The sequence below is a fragment of the Mesocricetus auratus genome, unplaced genomic scaffold, assembly GCF_017639785.1.
Source record: "Mesocricetus auratus isolate SY011 unplaced genomic scaffold, BCM_Maur_2.0 Super-Scaffold_15014, whole genome shotgun sequence".
Lineage (NCBI taxonomy): Eukaryota > Metazoa > Chordata > Mammalia > Rodentia > Cricetidae > Mesocricetus > Mesocricetus auratus.
In genome coordinates, this window is record NW_024429186.1 from 14,667,886 (window position 1) to 14,688,298 (window position 20,413).

The 20,413-nt window shown below is 44.8% G+C and overlaps 2 protein-coding genes and 1 long non-coding RNA gene across 7 annotated transcripts in view; 1 reads left to right on the top strand and 2 right to left on the bottom strand.

Annotated features, from left to right (window-relative positions):
• Positions 1-1,227: 1,227 nt before the first annotated feature.
• On the bottom strand, positions 1,228-4,894 carry LOC121139258. The gene is made up of 2 exons (XR_005876162.1): positions 4,783-4,894; positions 1,228-2,080 (listed from the first exon to the last, which is right to left on the bottom strand). It is a non-coding gene; the product is annotated as an uncharacterized LOC121139258 (long non-coding RNA).
• A 40-nt stretch (positions 4,895-4,934) lies between these two features.
• LOC121139543 (translation initiation factor IF-2-like) lies at positions 4,935-18,105 on the bottom strand. Its single transcript, XM_040743404.1, has 3 exons — positions 18,100-18,105; positions 8,050-9,337; positions 4,935-6,010 (listed from the first exon to the last, which is right to left on the bottom strand). The coding sequence occupies exons 1-2, from the start codon at positions 18,103-18,105 to the stop codon at positions 8,660-8,662; spliced, it is 684 nt and encodes a 227-aa protein (XP_040599338.1). The 3' UTR covers positions 4,935-6,010; positions 8,050-8,659.
• The window catches only part of Dicer1 (dicer 1, ribonuclease III), a 66,321-nt gene continuing 54,815 nt past the window's right edge, over positions 8,908-20,413 (top strand). For 4 of the 5 annotated variants that reach the window (XM_013112161.3, XM_013112163.3, XM_040742561.1 and 1 more), the window contains exon 1: positions 8,908-9,032. The gene's annotated coding sequence lies outside the window, so the exon portion shown is untranslated. The remainder of the gene's footprint in view (positions 9,033-20,413) is intronic. The other variant, XM_005068358.4, reaches the window with a different exon arrangement.

Genomic DNA, 20,413 nt, shown 5'->3' on the forward strand with positions numbered 1-20,413 from the left:
GTGGGAAGATTCAAGATGACATACGTGAGGTGCTAACCATCCGAAGAGAGAGTCTAGCTGGGTCCCCAAGCCTGGATCTGGGCACATCTGGGGGAAAAACCTCCCCCAAAAGATAGGAGTCTATGGGATTATTCTCATTCAAACCACACTTTGCAATGGAGGCAAAAAGCACTTGACATATTGGTCAGTCCTGCAGTGCTATGCCATCCCCATTCCCAGTGCCACACACAGGACAATGTGTTCAGTGTTTGAGGTATTGGGAGAAGTCTGATTTGGCTCAGTCCTGTCTGGTACCCTGATGATGCTGGAAGATACCAGCTTACTGAAGTGATGTGTTCACTGTGCCCAGTGTGACAGCTGGACAAACATCTCCATGTACTTGGAAGTCTTGGCACCAAACCGTGTCTCTCCCTGGCAGAAAGGATTCTTCTAATGGTGAGTAAGCCTACTGTCTAGGCTGCCTCAGAAGGAGGCTCACACTGTCCTGATCTGGCCTTCTACAGCTTCCCCACTTCAGTTTCCTGAAGAAGTGAGGATGCCCAGCAAGGCAGGTGTAGACCTGTCCTGCTGCCAGGCTCCTTGCGTGCGTGCTGCAGCCAGAAAGCCCCTCCTCTCCTGCCTTCTCACTGTCCCCACCAATACCAGCATCAGCAGCATCAAATGACTGTTCAGGCAGCTGCATCATCAGTCAGATAGGAAACAGCACACGTCTCTGAAGGGTCACCTTCAAAATAAACAGGACTGTTTGCAAGTACCTTGCCCCCATCGAGAGCAAACCGAAAACCATTCAATAGCAAACCTGGGAGCTGAGGCATGGACTTGGAGAAGTGACTTGGCCATCATATCCAGTCTAATTATAGGTCACTCTAGTTGTCTTAACCCAAAACCCAACATGACACTGTCCCTTTGGAAGGTGGCAAATATAGATTGGTCCAGTAAATCTCCTAGTGGGATTTTGCTACTATAGCAAACCGAAACACCTTTTTCTTCAAGCTTTTCATTCCATCTAGATTGGGAAGTCTGGGTTTGTAGTTTCTCCTGACAGTCTTTGAGGATTCAAAAGCCCCCTGCCAACTGAGCAGCTTCAATGTATTTATTATTTTTTTATGTGTGTGGGTGTTTTGCCTCTGTCTGTGTGTGTGTACCATGTGTATGCCTGGTGTCCACAGAGGGCGGAAAAAAGTGTCAGATTCCCTGAAATTGGAGTTACATATGGTTGTGAGCCACCGTGTGGTGCTGGGAATCAAACCCAGGTCCTCTGCAAGAGCAACCAGTACTTTAATCATTGAGCTGGAGTTGCTCCAGCCTGTTGAGCAACTTTTAAAACATTTATTTATTTATTTATTATTAAGTATACAGTGTTCTGCCTGCAAGCCAGAAGAGGGCACCAGATCTCCTTACAGATGGTTGTGATCCACCATGTGGTTGCTGGGAATTGAACTCAGGACCTCTGGAAGAGGAGTCAGTTTGAGCAACTTTTTATATGTTTATTTGCTATCTACATTCTTTTGCTGTTCATCTGCTCACAGTCTATATCGGGGGAGAACTGACCTTTCTTTCTTTCTTTTCATTTATTCTTTGTGGCTTTCACATCATGCATCTCCAAACCATTCAATTCCCTGTCCCTTCGTATTCACCCTCTTCCCTTGCAACCTCCTCCCTAAAATAAAATAAAGTCTAAGAGAAAAAAAGATGAAAAAAGAGAAGGAAAAATCAATCTTGTCATGGAAGCTGTGGTGAGACTCAGTGTGTCACACAGTAAACCCCTGTGTCCATATGTCATTACTTGCATGTGTTCATTGCAGAAAGTCATTGGTCTGCTTCTAGGCCTCTGGTTTCTGCTACACTAGTGATGCTGGTCCTCACTGGAACTCCTTTTGGTTATCCTGCTGTAGTCCTGTGTCATGGAAATCCTGCAGCTTTTGGTCTGTAGGACTGATCCCTTCATGAGCTCCAACAGATCACAGATGGGGTAGATGTTAGGGTAGGTCAACTCATAACCCTGGTTCTGGACGTGGGTAGTGGCAGGGTTGGTCAGTCTTCCAACTCTCCCTTGTCCTTACTGTTGAGGAAGATTAACCTACAGAGAATAGGGATGTCATATGATATTTTATTAGGGAGAAATCACTTACATGAGATGCCAAGAACCCAAGGTCAGCGCTCTGCTGCTCTCTGAGACCTGACTGGAACCCCAAGAGAGAGCAAGTCCCCCCTTCCTCTCAGTTCTTTATCCTCTCCCTCCCCTCTCCCCCCATCTTCTACATACCTGTGACCATGCCCAGAGGGGTGTGGCCAGTGCTACAGGTACCTAAGATTGCTCCCTACACCTCACCACCAGGATGAGTTCTCCAGGATTGCCCTGGCTAGTTAACCCCCTGTATGGATGAGCAAGGGGCGGGGCCAGTTCTCTTGCTTTCGTGTCCTCAGGGTCGGTTCTCCCACACCTACACCTTCAGGGCCGGCTCTACTGTGTTGCCCAGGTGTGGCTTGGTGACCATCTCCCGAGTGCTGCAGCTGACGAGGGGCAGGGACAGTTTTCCTGCTCTTAGGACCTCAGGGACAGCGCTCCCATCTGTCTCAGGTGTTGCTCGTACTGCCAGATGACAGATAATTAATGGGAACACCTCTCCGATGCTCACAACTTCAGGGCTGCCTCACCCATACCTCCGCCAATGGGGTTGGTTCTATTGTGTTGCCCACAGGAGGTGCAGAGTGTACAGCTGGGGGGGGGCAGAGCAGCTCTCCTGCCTTATGACCTCAGGGCCAGCTCTCCACCTGCCTCAGGCATTTATGGGGCGGAGCTGACTTTTCTCTAATACTGAGTCTGTTCTATGAACATGGTACACCACCTTGTTTATTTTGCCTTAACTTTCTCTTATTAATGCTTTCCAATTTCAGCATAGAACTCTTGCATACTTGTTAGATTTATCTCAAAGTATTTTTTAGCTTTGGGTGCTTTAGACAAACAAACTGATTTGTGCTTTCACACTGCAGCAATCATTAGGCTTGTGATTTCCAAGGGTGTGGAGTTTTTTGTTTGCCAGCAAGCAATCCCTCAGTAGATTCCAGGTCCTGCCTCTAATCCCGTTCGTTTCTCACATTATCTGCTTGGTAGAAGCATCTGATCCAAGACTTCCCCATCACCCGCAGATGTCAAGTATAAGGCTGTTGCTCAGCAACCAATTACAAATTGGTATTCCTACAAATTCACTAGAGCAGCTCCCAGAATGGAGGGAAATTTGTCTGCTGACATTATAAAGGGTATTACCCAGGACCGATGAAGAAGTTCATAACGCAATGCACGGGGAAAGGGGCATGGACCTTCCACGCCCCCTCAAGACATGTCACTCTCCAGGAACCCCCATATGGCTCTGTCTTGAAGCCTTCAAAGCTGTCTACATTGTTATGAAGGCTTCAGTGCGTAGGTATTAGCTACCGGTGATCAATTTCACCTTCACCCTTCCCTCTTCCTTGGAGGCTGGCAGTTCCATCCTTCTGACAGTGCTCAGCCTGAAGTTACTTAGGGGCTGCCAGCTGGCAGTTACCTCATTAGCATACAAAGACATCCTTTTGAAATTCCAGAGATTTTATGAGTTATATGCTAGGGAACAGTAAAGAACTGCACCCCCCCCAAACACTATCAGTCTGATACTGTGGTCATCTCTGGTGACACTAATGACAGAAGATGGATCTCAAAGACCGTGGAGTTCATACCCTCCCTCTTTGGTGGCAGAGCTGACTTTTGGCTGAGCTGGACTAAGCAGAACCTTGGAGAGACAAGCCCTTGGACCAATGTTTACATTCCTGGGAGACAAGGCTGTTTCCATGGCTCCCCATGGACAGACCTTGGCCCTTGACATACACAGTACCTAAAGCATTATACAGGGTTTTCTTTGATAGACTTCTACTAAGAAAAACTAGAAAACCAGTCAGGCTAACACAAGCATGGAGCAGTGGTTGTTTCCTGCACATCAGGCTGCTGGCAAAAGCAGACACTGTCCTGCTGGGACTTTGGTCACAGGGTACACACAGCTGTGCTTCACCCACACTGCATAATAATTAAGATCGGAGTTTGTTTTGCATGTACTCTGCTGCTTTCTGAAGGAGCATTTCTCCTGAAAGCCCCTGCCACAACTGCACTTCTAACTTGACACTTTAGAAGTTTATGTGGACAAGATGGAGGATGTGACTCTAGTGGGAGTGTCTGTGAGCCCTTCTCAAGTCAGCTGACTTTACCTGGGTGACATGGCATCTGCTAGATTGCTCTTTTGTAAAGTTATCACCTCTCAAAGAAGAACTCACAAAGAGTGCAATGAAGCTATGTGAAGATCTTTCATGCTTGGTCAACATTTATCCACCAGATTTAGTAAACACAATAGCCAAATGGTAATCATTGCCATCCCACTACTCCTTCTAAACTTATTCTGTGTTGAGGAAGAGCTTTTTCTCCTCCTCAGTTACTCTTTTTTGTATCAATGTGGACTCATGAATTTCTGAGGGAAAATAAAAGTTAGCTCACAGAAAATGCACTGCACACGGCATTTTGCCATTGTTCAGTGTGGCTTGAAATATCAGCTCTGAGATTCCTGGAGATCCAAACAAAATGTGAAACTCTATCCCTTACAAGATTTTCTATCTCCAGATTGAAAACACACCAGCAACTGGAGCGTGAACAGATAGACCACTGGAATGGGAAAGTTCAGAACCCAGATATGCTACAGATGGCTGCTACAGGGGCAATTGTGTAGGCGTCCGGGAGTGGGGGATCATTTGGAATCATACCTCATCCCAAACACTGGATCAGTGTTGAATTGCAAGACTCACAGTCTGCACATCTGTATCAGAGATTAGTTACAGCACACCCAGGAGCTCTTCCACACTGTGGTAGATATCTCTCCTGTACAGGTACATATTACATTAAAAACAAGATGTAGTAAATGCACACTGGGGTTTTTATAGATGAAGAAGACAGAATAAATCAGTATCTTGACTTGTGTGTGAAGGCAAGTTTGAAGAGTGAGTAGGAAACAATGGCTTGCTCTTGGGGCATGAGAATGGGTGTAGGGAGCAGACTCTTTTTTTACTGTTTATTTTTCATGGCTGCTGATCATAACCCTGTACAATGCATCTCAAATGCTAAAGTCCTGAATATTGCAAAAACTCAAAGCTTATTATGGGTCAGCTCTAAAACCCCCAAACCGAGCAAGGTATATAGAAAGCACTTGCCTAGCATGCATGAGGCCTGGGTTCAATGACCAGGAGCCCCGAATTCACAGTTCTTGAAGATTAGTCCCAAATATCGATGTTCTAAAACGTGGAACTCCTGATGGAAAGTGAGGTGCATCTGAGGACTAGAAGGCTGAATCATGGGAAGAAACTGGTGCGTTTTGATTCGTTGCTTGTTGGTGAGGGTCTTTCCAGAGGAGGTCAGTGTGTGAGTTAGGTGGCCCCTGGGAGGAGTCCCTGCTGCAGCTGTGCTTCTGAAAGGCGATGTTCTTGAGAGCAGGACACTGTCCAACTCATAAGCCAAGATGACCCTTTATGGGTATGCACACATCCATCTACACACACAATATATATATATATATATATATAATATATATATATGTACCAGGGCCTTGGTATGTAGCTCAGGCTGGCCTTCATCTGTGAATTTGCTATCTCAATCTCCTCCTCGTGCTTAGATAGTCCAAACTCATTTTTTAATTTGAAAGACAGATGGACCACAGTAATCTCCAGCTATTTTAAAGATGAACAATAAAATCAGAAACATTTGCGAATGGATAAGCCCAGCTGGCTTTAAAAAACAAAAGCTTTTACTTTGGAGATGTGTGTGTGCCGGGAGGAGGATGCAACAATGTGTGTGGAGGTAAGAGGGTAACTTTAAGGGGTCAGTTCTCTTTCCACCTTTAGGTAGGTCCCAGGATTTGAACTCAAGGTTGTCAGACTTGGCAGTGCAGGCATTTTACTGGCTGAGTCATCTTGCTGGCTTTAAGCTGGTCCTGAGAGACTATGGAAGGACAACAGGAAGAAACATCAGTTTTGCCCGTACACAACTCTGCTGCAGGTATTATTCCTCAGTGTGGCCCTAGGCTTTCATTAGATTCCACTCTGCTTATAAGGGACCAGTTTCAGCTGCCCCCCCATGCCTTTAATCCCAGCACTCAGGAGGCAGAGGCAGGCAAATCTCTGTGAGTTCAAGGCCAGCTTGGTCTACAAAGTGAGTTCCAGGACAGGCTCTAAAGCTACACAGGGAAACCCACCAAAAATAAATAAATAATTAACTGAAGGACCACTTAAAAAACCCTTTATGTCTTCACTGGGGAGATCTATTGTCTGCAGTGCTCTTTAAATTGAGAAACATCATTTTGTAAATGTGGTCAGCCCAAACCACTTTGTTCCCTAATTGACCCATGATGTTCAGGTTAATGGTCAAGGCAATTCATGATAAATACATGACCAATATTTGAGCACAGGACGGAGCGAACATACCAGCTCAGAAGACAGTGTAAGACTCAAAGCTCAGTTGCTCATACCTTAGCTGCAGACTTCCTGGAGGTTACTCTGGTGTTTTTACCTTGTTAAAATGGGAACACATAAGGTATACAGGCCTGTGAGCCTTAAATTCAGTGCCAGCCAAGGAAAGTTAAAAACTGCTCACAACGGAGAAAGCACAGGGGGCTGGAGAGCTGCCTCAGAGGTTAGGAGCATTTGGTGTGAAGTCATGAGGACCCTAGCTCTAAGCCAGACATCTCAGGTGTACTCTCAGTCATACACATACATGAACAGACCTCCCCCTTTTATTTTTAAGTTAGGCATGGTGCTGTTAAGGTAGAACTCTCACCTCTCTGTTTCTCACCAGACCCTGCCCCTGAGAAACCACCAAGCAGGTTAAATACCTTTCTGGAGGGTATTTAAGGCCCACCCCTTGGGAGCAGCCTCAGGGTTTCCCTTCTTTTCCAGTGACCACGCGGGAATGTTTTGCTCAGATTAAAATCTGGACTTTAATTCGGCTCGATTGGCTTGTTGCATTGGCGGAGTTATCCACTACCGGGGGCTATTTTTTACTTATCAGGTGGTATACATCCAACAACGGGGAGGTGGAGGCAGTCTGATCGACACAGTGAGACCTGGTTTCAAAATCATAGTAACGAAAAATCAAACAGATGATTCGTGCTCATTCTAACAAATAAACCACTGCAACCTGTAAGCATAAAGAGTAGCAAATCATGCCTCCACCTTAATTCAGACAGGTAACAGCCCCCCAGTGAGGAAGGTAAGCTGCCACTAAGTGCTTCCAGGAACAGAAAGAAGCCAGGTGCTAGTTCCCGTCCCTCCCTCACCTGGAGTATAGCAGACTGTGGGGGAGATTGTAGGGAAAAGGGACCAGTCAACGAAACACACCCTGAGCAGAGCCAAAGAAACACACTTTGTCCCTGGAATCAGAGCCAGTGAAAGAAATGCACCCTGGCCCTAAAAATGGAGCTAAAAAGGACCAGAGAAAGAAACACACTTTGGCCCTGAAACCAGAGCCAAATCTGACCCTAACCCTGTGTAGAAAACTAACCAATCCCTAAGCAGAGTTCTAGCCAATCTGAGCTCAGCACTAAAATCTGACCAATCCCCACCCTGGAAGCCCTATATAAACCCTGTGTCTATTCAGCTTGTGGCTGTTCTACCCAGCTGTCCTCTGTCACTCTGGCAGAGGGCAGCCACTCTCCTGGATCCTTCCCTCCCAATAAACCCCTTGGATGAGCTTTGGGTGAAGATCTTTTGCAGTGGCGACAGAACAGAGGCAACCCTGGACAGAGCAGACAGAGCAGAGCAAGCAGGGCTGTAACACTTGCTGGGGAAACCTTCCCTTGGCAGAGCTCCGCTCTCTGCTCTCCAGAAGCAGAGCTGAACGGTAGCAACTTCGTCAGAGAAACCTCCTGCCCAGTAAAACTGTTACACTGGGTGAACATCCCCAGCTGGGAGACCCTGTCCCACCGGAGCGGATACACCCTGGAAGCCTTTCTCTGAGGCAAGGCTGTAAGCAGCTAAACTTACTGCAACCTGTGGTGGTCCTTGGCTCCGGAGCTCCAGGATACCTTTCCATCTGAGCTATGTAACACTCAGTATTCTGTGGCTCCCCAGCTCCAGGATACCTGACCCATCCCCATCCCGATCCAACCGAAATGCCAACAGATCATCTGGAAGAGATGCCTGCATCGGGAAGCAGGGAGAGGCCATCACTAAGATGGTTTTTTAAGTTAGCCTCTGAGCAAGGAGGAGCGGCAGAAGGCTCAGACCAAGCCTTTGCACACCGACAACATTTTCTGGATGTCCAAGGGTTGGTTCAATTCTGAGGACCCAAAGGCCGAGCAGCAGGGCTTGTGATCAGGGACATGGGCCCGTCAAGGTGTCACCATCAAGGGGGGGGGGTGTCCCCAAGCGCTGAGAGGCTCCTCTTGACCAAGCCCAGACTGCGTGGCCCGCGGCGGCGACAGCGGTAGCTGCGGCGGGGTCAGAAGCACCGCTGCCCGGCTGGGCTAACTGCCTTACACAGCTAGGTCTTCGCATTGGGCCGCAGACGCCGCCTCGGCCCGAGACTGCTGTTTCCTAGCTCCTGAGTGGCTGGAGGGCCAGGATTAACCTTTCACCTCCGCACTCCGTCCAATCACAGGGCGGCTTTCATGTGGCCGCGGGGCGAGCAAGCGAGGGGGCGCGGAGCGGCGGCGCGACGCCGGTGGGATTCTCCAAGCCGCTGTGCGCCGTCGCCGCGGGCCGAGCGCGGGCTGCGGGCGAGCAGGGCGCTGCGCAGTCTCCGCAGGCGCGGGCGGGAGGGGGTCGGGGCGCGGCGCGGTGAGGCGCGGGCGGCTCCGGGCTCAGGTAAATGGAGTAACCTGACAGCGGGGACGAGGCGACGGCGAGCGGCAGGAAATGGCGGCGGCGGCGGCGGCGCCGGGCGGCACCGGGAGGCCTGGCCTGTGACGCGCGCGCCGGAGCGGGGTCCGATGGTTCTGGAAGGCCCGCGGCGCCCAGTGCTGCAGGTGAGGCGGGCTCTCCCTGGGCCGCTTTGTGTCCGGGCCCGGGGGACTGCAATGCCCGGCCCGCCTCTCGAGCGAGGCCCGCGCGGGCGCCGGGAGCAGGCCGCGACGCTGAGCTGGGGCGGGAGACGGTCCACGCGGACCTCGGGCACCCCAGGGACTCGGAGCCGGGGCCTCTCGGCGCCCCCGCCCTGGGAGGAGCGGGCTTTGACAGGTCCTGGTCGGCGTTCGAAACCCGGAGGTGCACACGCGGGCCGGCGTCCCCGGGAACGACCCGGCCTGCCGAATGGCGCGGGACCCCTGAACACCTACCTCAGAGGACCAGGAGGGGGACAAGGCCTCGGGCGAGGTGCCGGCTGGAGCCCTGGGAAGGATTGTTGTGTGTTTATTGGCTGGTGGCCGGGGCCATCTTTTTTGCCCCCTCCCCTCTCGGGTCGCTGTGTCTTAACCCTGCGAAGGGGCTTTCATTGGACAAATTGGTGTGCATTTCAAGCTAGCACAGCGTATTGGTGTGGATTGCCCTAGCAGAGCTGAGCTGCCCTTGTGACTGTGCCTGCAGGACAGCGCCAGTGTCCTGAAGATTTGCTTTAAGGGGTGATTGGGAAGTCTTTGATCTGTAGGTCTTGCTTTTGTGTGGAGAGTTGTAGTTAAAGGGTTAAGTTACTAATATATGATGTCGTATTATGATGACCAAGGGTTGGAAACCTTCATCTGATGAAAGAAAACTACTTGGGAGCTCACCCCTGCCTGAGTTTCTGAGTCTTCGAAGCCCTGATTGTCAGTTTTCTGAGGAGCCCCACTATCAGTCACTAGAAAAGGGTGCAAAAGTTGAGCAACTTCGGGAAAAATGAAACCTACTGTAAAATGCGTTCACAAGGTTGGAAATTCGTTGGCATAAGCATTAAATTTTCTAAGTAAAGTTTACGTTGTAACCACGAGCTCACAAATTTATTAAAAGCTGAATTCTGGGCGAGGCATGTGTCGTTTTGATATTACTGGCATCTTTGGGAACTGAGTTCTGTAAGACTCTTTTGCCTAGTGTCTTTCAGGCAACCTGTGGCACACGGTATCAGTGCACATGCTCATGAACGGAGAGCGTATTTTATTTGAACTGTCAGCACCAAAGGTTGCTTTCAGTATGGTCATAGCCTAAGTCTGTGAATTTGCTCATGACTCCAGAGGATGACTCTTGGTTTCAGCTGGGTGATAAAAGACCCTGAAGCTACTTCCCATGCTGAATACTTCATTTATGGTAGCATTTCTGGGTAGCAGTTTTATAGCTAGGCTCGCTTCCTGTGGTTGAGCTTTCTTGTCTTGGTTTTAGGAAATGTTTTGATGTAGCTTATTTCTGTTTTCCTTGAACTCAAAGGATGCTTCTGCCTCACTCAGTCTCTCTGGTGCTGGGATTACACGCAGGCACCACCAGGCCTGACTCTCTTGGTTCTGATTGGATAGTGATTTTTGTGGTGGTGTATAATGAATAGTGTTTAGCTTTAGTTCTGCTTTCCAGGCAGGATAACTTTATAGCATTGTGTTATAGCATTGCCATATCTTACTCTTTGCTGCTGTCTGATGATGTGAGATGGTGACATCATTTGAGAAGGTGGGTGTGCTCGTTTTTATTCCCTCTCTACAGCCTACACATGCTTGTCTGTGGCCGGTATGGAGGACACACTGATGGAGGGCACACATCAGTGTGTGCCAAGCTGCGTCAGGTTCTTTTCACACTTTCTCATTGAATCTCATTGATATAGTGACCTCCTTCCTGATTTTATATGCCAGGGAAGTGAGAAGTCAGTGATGATTTCTTTGGTCTGCCTGAGCCTTGGCTGAATCATGGTTTGGTTCCAGAATACCAGCGTGCCTGCTCCTCAAAGTGTGCTGTACAAGTGGACTGTAGGTAATCTGCACAAAGTGTGATCCGTCCTCAGTTAATATAGGTGGAGTGAGTGAAGCTCTGTCAAACTGTGAGTGTTTGGGTCACTTCTGCTTTTCTAAGTGTTTCCAGTTGCTTTAAAATGTGACAGAACACACACGATTGCACCTTTAGCCATTAAGTGTACATTGCAATTGCATCCCCATTTTTGTAGTTATTACCACCATCCGTCTCTAAACTTCTCACTGGGGCACTTTCCCCACCTAAACACCCCACATCCTGCCCTTCATTCCTAAGCGACCACTATTCTCTTTTCCTTCTCTGAGTTTGGCTGTGCTAGGAAAGGTATGTAAGTATAGTCATTCAGTATTTGTGCTTGTGCTGCTATAGTACACCTACATAGTATAGTTGGGTTTCATGTCATGCATGCATCAGATTCCTCACTTTGGAAGGTTGACTGATATTCTCTGGTATGTACAGATGGTCCCTAGCTTGTAATGGTTTATCTTGACATGTTTTAGCTTTAAGACGTGTGAAAATGTACAGTTACAGTAGAAACTACTCTTTACATTTGGAATTTTTGATTCTTTTTCCTGTCCTAGTCAGCCATGTGATCATGAAGGGTACCAATGATACCTTACACTGTACTTTGTTGTTGAGTTAGAAAGTTTGATTTGCTGAGTATACATTTTCCCAGTTCTGTATTTTCAACTTTGAAGATGTGAGCACTGATATGAATGCCTGTGCTTGAGGCCTGCTGTCATCACTTCTTTTGGGCATATACCCCAAAGTGGTCAGATTGCTTGTTGGTCATTAGATCAAAACACTAGGCTAAGGTTTCTTTCAGACTCTTAATCTTCTACAAATAGTTCCTCTGTGTCAATAAAAGACTAGAATCTTCTCCAAGTCCACGGGTTACTGACTTTTAGACTCTTTGTTCTTATCACAGTAAGGCAAACAGGGATTCTTATCACAGAATTTGTTCAGTGGATCAGCAGGCTGTTATGTCCTGATGGAGCTAGAGGAAGGGGCTGCTAGGTTTCTGTGTACCTTGTACAAATAGAAAGTTGAAGCCAGGTGATTATTTTGTTTATCTTAGGCTCTGTTGTTTGGGCATTCAAGAATTCAGCTCATCCTGAAAACCAACAGGTAGGGAGGGAGGGAGGGAGGGAGGGAGGGAGGGAGGGAGGTGTGTGTGTGTGTGTGTGTGTGTGTATGTGTTGTGCTGGCTTTTATTTACAGGTTTCTTTGCAATATCTTCAAAATAGACTGTACTCTTTGGAGTTAACAATATTTCTGTAGTATTCTACTTCTTTAGTCTGTGCTGCTTGGACCCTTTAGCCCTTGTCTCCTGATTCTTTGATGATTACCAACTTTTCTGCTAAAGAGACTGTAGTTTTAGAAAAATTCTGTACATAAATGAGCATTTGTGTAATAATTATATGTTCTTGAGATAGGATGTAGGATATCCTTATGATAATAAAAAGGTGTTTTAGAGAACTATGAAAATACTAGTGCAGGTATAGAATAGTCCATGGATGGGAGAATTAGGTAAAGAGCTTCAAATAAGGATAATTCACAGCTTACATGTAACTCAAGTACTTTTGATTTTTTGTTTTGTTTTAATTTGCCAAAGTGAAAGAAGAACCAGGGCTAATTATAGTTCCGATTAATGAAGGAAGTGTACTAGTTAACCCCTTTTTTGAACAGGGATTAATTGTTTGACTTCTTCCACAAATAACATTGTCAGTGTATGGAGACAATATTGACCCTTATAGGTGATAAACATTTCCCCCATGCCCTTATGAAGAAACCCAGTCAAAAGCAGAAGGCAGAGTCAGAAGGCATTGGTAAGGTGGCATGTGTAGTTCTGGTAATGTCATCTCCACTGGAGTTGAAGTATCCATTGAGGCATGCAGGTTTTGACTGGTGGCAGATAAGAGGTATTGATGAATGTACCCTCTGGGGCAATAGAGTCAGTCAGGACTTTGCAAACAGTGGTAATTTTGCTGGCCTTCAGGAGTCTGTGTTGGGTGAAAAAGTAGGACTGTTGTGTAGTGTTTGGACCTGATAAATAAAAGAGAATAGAAAGAAAAGTGTATGTTTGAGGTGTCTTTAGAGAAATGGGAAATTTTGGCCATGTGAGAAAGCCTTTGTTGAGTATCTGGTCCACCGTGACTTTCCCTTTTCTCTAAAATGGCTGACTAATTGTTGGTACTCCTGATCTGATGCTCTCGTACATACAAATCGGTGACTAAGATGAGATGACAGGACATTGAAGAGGCCTAGGTAGCTTTTAGGTATGAAGCTTCAGTTTGACCACTTGCTGAGTCTTGACTACTGAGACACAGAAGCCAGCCACACAGTAACATGGGATGTTCTTAGCTATGTTGAGGCTTATAGAATCACAAGAATTAAGTACTACATTCATTGTCACTGCCACACACAGCACTTGTGTAAAAGAGTATTTGGTTTTGCTGAGTAAGTAAATTAGTTTATCTTTCTAAAACGTTTTGAAGGTTGTAGAAATCTTGTGGGAAGGAATACCTCTGGCATCCTAGGGCTCTTCTCTGCCTGTGCATGAGCTATGCATAACTGAGCACTGCAGACTGGGAGAAGTATCTGGAACTGTGGAAGAGAACTGCTGCAGTTCTTGGAGACTTACTGTTACTGGAGACATTTTCATTATTGAAATGGCTAATCCTGGCTTGTGTTTTTGAGTGAAAGATCAGTATATGTGATAAAGATTTTTTTGTTGTTGTTTTTGTTTTACAAGTCAGGGTTTATCTGTATTGTTTTGGAGGCTGTCCTGGAACTCACTCTGTATACCAGGCTGGCCTCGAACTCACAGAGATCCGCCTGCCTCTGCCTCCCGAGTGCTGGGATTAAAGGCGTGTGCCACCACCGCCCGGCGTGATAAAGATTTTAAAAACCTGTTTTAAAATTTTTTTCTTGGGTGTTATAAAACAATCAGTTTAGAATAAAAAAAATACACTTAATCCAAATAATGAGAGCAGAGTGCTAGTTTAAAAACACAATCTTTGGGTTGAGGCTGAAACTCAGTGGTAGAGCATTTGCCTGATGTACATGAGGCTCTGGCTTCAAGTCCCAGCATGACTGAAAATTGACCTTTGAGCTGATGGAAGAAAGCTATCTGCTTAAGAGTTAAATTTGTAAGTACTCATTCATTCATTCGTTCAGTGTGAGACCTGATCTCACTATGTAGCCCTGGGATGCCTGGAACTTACTATGTAGACCAAGCTGGCCTTGAACTTGCAGAGATCCTCCTGTTTTTGACTTATAGCTGCTGGGATTAAAGAGGGCCACTATACTGGTTTATCATTAACCATCTGAGGGAAAAGGTAAACAATAGAGGTATCTAACAGTTGAAGATACTTGAAGTCAAAGTTTCTGTCTTTACTTGGGAACAGCGAAGCTGGAAAAGAAAGGTAAACATGGACAAGCCTGTGGTCCCCCTCCTTTCCCACATCTTGCTGCACAGCTTTCACTCATCTGTGGCATCTTAGTGATGCTGTGTGTTTCATCCATTTATGACTCCATCATTGCTTTATTGTAGCATTTTAAGAGTGTTTAGGAGCTAATGTTCTGTGTTGGAGGACCAGGTATTAATACTAACTCTTGTAGCTTATCACTGAGACACACTGGGCACTTAGTGGCCTCTTAGTCTCCATGTCCTCCTCAGTAAGCTCTTGGTTCCTTGAAGCTGTGAAGAAATAGTTTTCTACCCAGTTCTGCTTAGTTCTTATTTTTGAAAAAATTTAGATGGTATTGTCTATATTCTTGTAACTAGATTATGCCATGACTCCTGTGTTACTAATATTGAAATACATATCCAGTTTTATAATGGAAGATGGTCTGAAAAAGACAATTTCATAGACAGTTTTTTGTATTTATATTTATGTACATATGTAAGTATCAGTAATATTCAAATAAAAAGTTATCAATTTGAGAGGGAGTAGGGGGCATGGGAGGAACTGGAGGGAAGAAAGGGAATGACAAAAGTGATGTAAATATATATATGTATACATATATACATATAGTTTTTGTATATTTTCCCTTTTGTTGAAAATGCATTTCCCCCCCACATAATATATTTTGACTACAGTTTCCCCTTCCTCTACTTCTCCTCATCCTTTCCCATCTCCCCTCCCATCCAGATCTACCCCCTTTCTGTTTCTGTCTCTCATTATAAGACAAGTAGGTTTCTAAGGGATAATAATAACATAAAACATAATATAATAAGATAAAACAAAAACTAACACATTAGAGTAGGACAGAACAAACAGAAAGAAAAGAACACAAGAAAAGGCACAAGAAACAGATATAGACCCTGAGACCCACTAGTTCACACTGAACTAGACACCATAATATATACAAAAGGACCTATAGTGTAGAGAGAGAAAAAAATCCTTTAAAAGCCCTGACACATGTTGAGACAAGAACTCTCCAAAGATACCCTTGAATTAATTTTGTGTTGGCTGTCTTATTTCTGGGCATGTAGCCTACCCTAAAGAGTAGTTTGTTTCTCCCCTAAGGTTCCCTTAGAGAAAAGTGGCTATCATTTGCAAGTGGTTATCTGTTGGAGATAGCTTCTGGCTTAGGGCTGGGGGGCATATGTCTACTTTTGCTTTGAGCTCTAGGACCCCATTTGGTGCAGACCCGTGAAGGCCCTGTGTGTGCTGCCTCAGTCTCTGAGTTCATTTGTGTGTCAATCATGTTGATTTAGAAAGCCTTGCTTCCATGTTGTCTGGGTCCCAAAATTTTTCCCATCTGCTTCAGGAAGTTTTTCTAATGATGGATGAGCAAGGCACTGATCTATAACTATAGCAGAGTGTCATTAGGAGTCATTTATTGATGCTCCTTTAGTAGAACATTAGTATTTGATTTAAGTATTTGGCTCCTGGCCTATCTAGTCTCAGGTTTTTGGTCACCCAAGCAGTGCTGGTTGTGGGTTCTAGCTCCTAGCATGGGCCTTAAGTCAAATCAGATATTGGTTGATTACTCCCACAAGCTTTTTGCTATTGCACCAGCATATTTTGCGGGCAGGACACCATTGTATATCAGAGTATTTGTAACCAAGTTGGTGTTTACATTTCTCCTTTGATAGCATGCAGAGTACCTTCCTGTACAAAAGTTGCTAGCATGCTAGCACATAAGGGTGAGAACTCTGTGTAGGCACCAGCTTAACCTTTCCACGTTCAATGAGTTGTGTAGATGTTGTCTTCAGCAATAGGGCCTTGCTGCTTAGACAGTTTTCTACAAGGCTCTTCTACACTGGTCAGTTGTATCTCTGTAACAGTGTTACCAGGTGTGTGTCTTAAGTGTCTTCAACTTGCCCCAAATACCCTTCTTCACCTGTGATGCATGAATAAGTGTGCTACTCTGAGATAGTACTTCAATTTGGCATAAGCCTTTTTATGTATTGTTTGACCTGACACTTCTGGTTCAATGGGATATATGACTTATCCCCCCTCCCAAAATATGCATCTATACCTATAATTTTATATAAAATAATAGGAGATACAGGCAAGTCAGTAGACATTTGAGTTAGGCTGTGTCTACTCATAAACAAGTAATAGGCTAATATAGGGACAAAATTCTGAATATCCTCAGGACAGATATGCTTGAAACTTAACTGATAGTGGAAACTAAGGCATGATTGGAAAACATATGGTCAGTTGAGTAGTGGCGTCCCCTGCCTTTAATCCTAGCACTTGGGAGGCAGAGGCAGGTTAATTTCTGTGAGTTGAAGACCAGCCTAGTGTACAGAGCAAGTTCCAAGACAGTAAGGCCTACACAGAGAAACACTGCCTGAAAACAATAACAAATAAGTACCTATGGCCAAGCTGAAATGACAGCAGCACACACCTGAAATTCCAGCACTTGGGAGGCAGGAGGATCATGAAGTCAAAGCCAACTGGGGCTACATAGTGAGATTCTGCCTCAGAGCACCAAGGCTCACGTTCTATTCTAGTTGACTTTGCTTCTGTAATTTGGTTTGTCATTAAGGGCAAATCAACCTGTGCTGCTGTTTTATTTTTGTTTTTTCTCATAAGTATGCTAGATCTTTCAGATACCTTACAGTAGTAATCTCTTAAACACCCCATAATCTAGGGACTTCTCCATTTCAGACTGAGACAGTACATTAAAAATAAGATCTGGGTAGATTACCTTTGCCAAACCTTACAATTGTTGGCTGACAACATGGAGGTGATGGAACCGAGACTTTCTGGGCAGAGCATGAAGGCTGGAGGCCTTGGAAGTAAGGTTTGAACACTAGAGAAAGCCTTGGGTGGTTTGGTAGCATCTTAGAGATGGCGTTCTGTCTGTTCTAGTGTAGCTTGGTGTTGCTGACTGAATCTGACAGACTCCTAACTTTGCTGCACTCTAGTATAGCAAACAGTGTGCAGTGCATTGAGAAGCCTGTCCGTGGTCATGCTTATACTTTGTTACCTGCATATGCCACTGTATTGATGCTGCCCATTTCTTCAGGATAGTATGCTGTATAACTAAATATTAAAAGGGGGTTAAAACCCCCAAATTCCATTTCTTTTTCATGTATACAGTGTTTGCCTGCATGTATGCCTGCATGACTGAAGAAGGCACCATTACAGATGGTTGTGAGCCACATGTGGTTGCTGGGAATTGAATTCAGAACCTCTGAATGGGCAGTCAGTGCTCTTAACTGCTGAGCCTTCTATCTAGCCCCCCCCCAGTCTAAATCTTTATGTGTACTCGTTACATAGAATAAAGTCAGGTAGTGTCAGGCTAATCATAATTGTGAGTATTTTAAGTAGAAGACAAACTTCTGGTGATAGAAGTGATAGGAACTAAAATGTGTATGCACTGTGGAGCAGAGTTGGTGTGTAGACTGGGGCTTCCCAATACTTTGGATCTTCAGGGTAATTTCTTATTACAGTAGACTTTAGCTTCCAGCCTCTCTCCAGGTGGATGCCTGAAGCTTTGCAAAACTGGTTTCATTGGGAGTTTATGAGCTATTTCAACTGTATCTTCATGCGTGTGTATGTGTATGTATATGTGTGTATGTGTATAGTATTTTAAATGTATAAAGATATAAGAAAATATAAATGATATAAAGAAAAACATATACACTAATGTAGGCACTTATTGTGACCCTGGCCTAAGTAGCGAATGCCCACGTAAGATGCTTACCTGCATTGTCTATATCACGTGAAGAATTCACACTAGGACTTGTAGTTTCTAGGGTGTAAATTTACTTAACCTATATTAATAATTTCTCTTAAAATACCACTTCTTATATAACTAGAGAAGTAAGGTATTGTGTAGATTCATTTTAGGATTGTGCATTTCACTTAGTTGTCCTGTTTCTTAATCTGCAAGGGTCTCAGTTTTGTGAGATGAGTATCAGATTTGGTTTTGTTTCCTGGTGATTGGATTCAGACATTGTATTTTGAGTAGAAAAGTTTCATCTCAGTCTTCCACTGTCTTCAAGGATAGACCCAGATCACCTTTTATTAATGTAGAAGCAAACTTTGAGTAGTTAACAGTTGCTTGAGGCAGAAGAGAATAGCTGTAGTTGTATGATGTTGCGTTGATTGCTGTGCAGAGTGATACTCTATAGCTTTGACAGTTTCATTGTAGCCATTCCATGGGGCTTGGAGTGTCAAGGGGGGAGATGTTAACCTGTTAAAATAATTCAGGTTGTTTAAAGTCTTGTGGAAATAGCAGATATCTAAACTGAGTTTTGTATTTTAACTACAGAAAGCTGCTTGTGTCTTAATAGACATGAATTTAAGGTTAGAGCAAGAGAGTTTGTGTGTGTGTGTGTGTGTGTGTGTGTGTGTGTGTGTGTGTGTGTATGTGTGTGTGTTTTAAAGACAGGGGTTTCCCCATGTCCTCAGACTGGCCTTGAATTTGGAATCCTGCCCCAGCCTCTCTAGTGCTGTTTGTTGAGTGGATTACAGAATGTAGGAAGTACTGGAGCTGTAGTTTATTCTTAGAATTAATAAGTGACAGTGAATTACAAATATTGCTTTCCTGCATTCCAGACATAGTTTGGAATTCACAGTAGGTTACCAGATGAGCATATTAAGTCATGGACAGTGGTAGCTAGTAGGATTGTAAGTGAGGATGAGGTTCTTTCTATTCAGAGATCTTGAGAGTTTGGAAGGCATTGTAGGAATAGAACCTGAGTGGATGGTTAGATAGCCCATGCATGGGGACGGTGACAGTCTCTTAGAGAAAACTGGCATGAGCTGTGTGAATGGGTGATAGGGAGTGGTAATTGACTGTGTTGTGAGGAGGACAGATGGGCAGGTGCTACACAGCTTTATTCTTGCCTGGAGCTTTGCTGTCTTTTCATATTTATTAAACATCCACTACATATGGTAGTCACTTTGATTTGCTTTGCAGGATTAACTCCTTCTTAAGTGGTCTCTCTCTGTCTCTGCCTCGGCCCCCCCCCGTGTGTGTGTGTGTGTGTGTGTGCGCGCGCGCGCATTTGTTCCACGGTGTTAAGAGTAAGGTACAGAGACTTAGAATCAAGTGCGAGCCTGAAACTTACCTTGAAAGTTAGTGGTGGTGTGTTAAGTATTTACCTCTCAAAACAAAACTGCAGAGTAGCTGTCATCAAAGGCATTTGGAAAGGTATGGAGGGGTCTGTGCTCTTCCGGGGCTACCATGTCATTTTCCTGAGAGGGGCTCAAGGAAGTAGGCAATTGACTGGAGCTTAGGGATACTTCTACGTGGACAGTTTTGCTGTGTTGAACTTGTTAAAAATGACATCTTACTTACATTAAACTTCATTTGGGACAATATAATGAAAATCTAAGCATAATATATTCATGTTACACAGAGCCAGTCCTGATGGTCCCCACATGTTGGGAAGTGGATGCAGGAGAATCAGTTCAGGGTTACCCTTGGTTACATAGTGACTTTGAGGCCAGCCTGGTCTACATGAAACATGTATCAGATAAATCAAAACCAACACTACCACTGTACTGATAATGAAAATCACTTATATTATAAATTTAGAAAACTCCAGAACTTTGTTGTGCTTGTAGAGAAGGGCATAAAATGAAATTGTGAATGACAGATTCTGGGATAAATTTTACTACACTCAGTGGTTTAAGAAGTTTTTTTGTTTTTGTTTTTAATCAAACTTGTATTTCTTCAGATCTTTAACTATTGTATTGTTACAGATCACCCCTAGTTTGAAAGTTTATTCTTCATTTCTGAAATAATACATTCTCAAATTGTAGGGGAATTTAAAATGTAAATAAATGTATAGAAAGGCCGTGGGTGTGGCACTGGTCAGTCCTCAGTGTTCTGCGAAGTCTCTTCCTATGATCTCTTTCCTTTCTCAGGGTTTCACTAACACCCAAGCAGATCTTAATGATGGTCTGTAATTAAAAATTGGTGATCATTGCACCTGCTGTGAAGATGGGGTAACTACATGCAAGCAAAACACCATACACATAAATTGAAAATAAAGAAGAAAAAATAA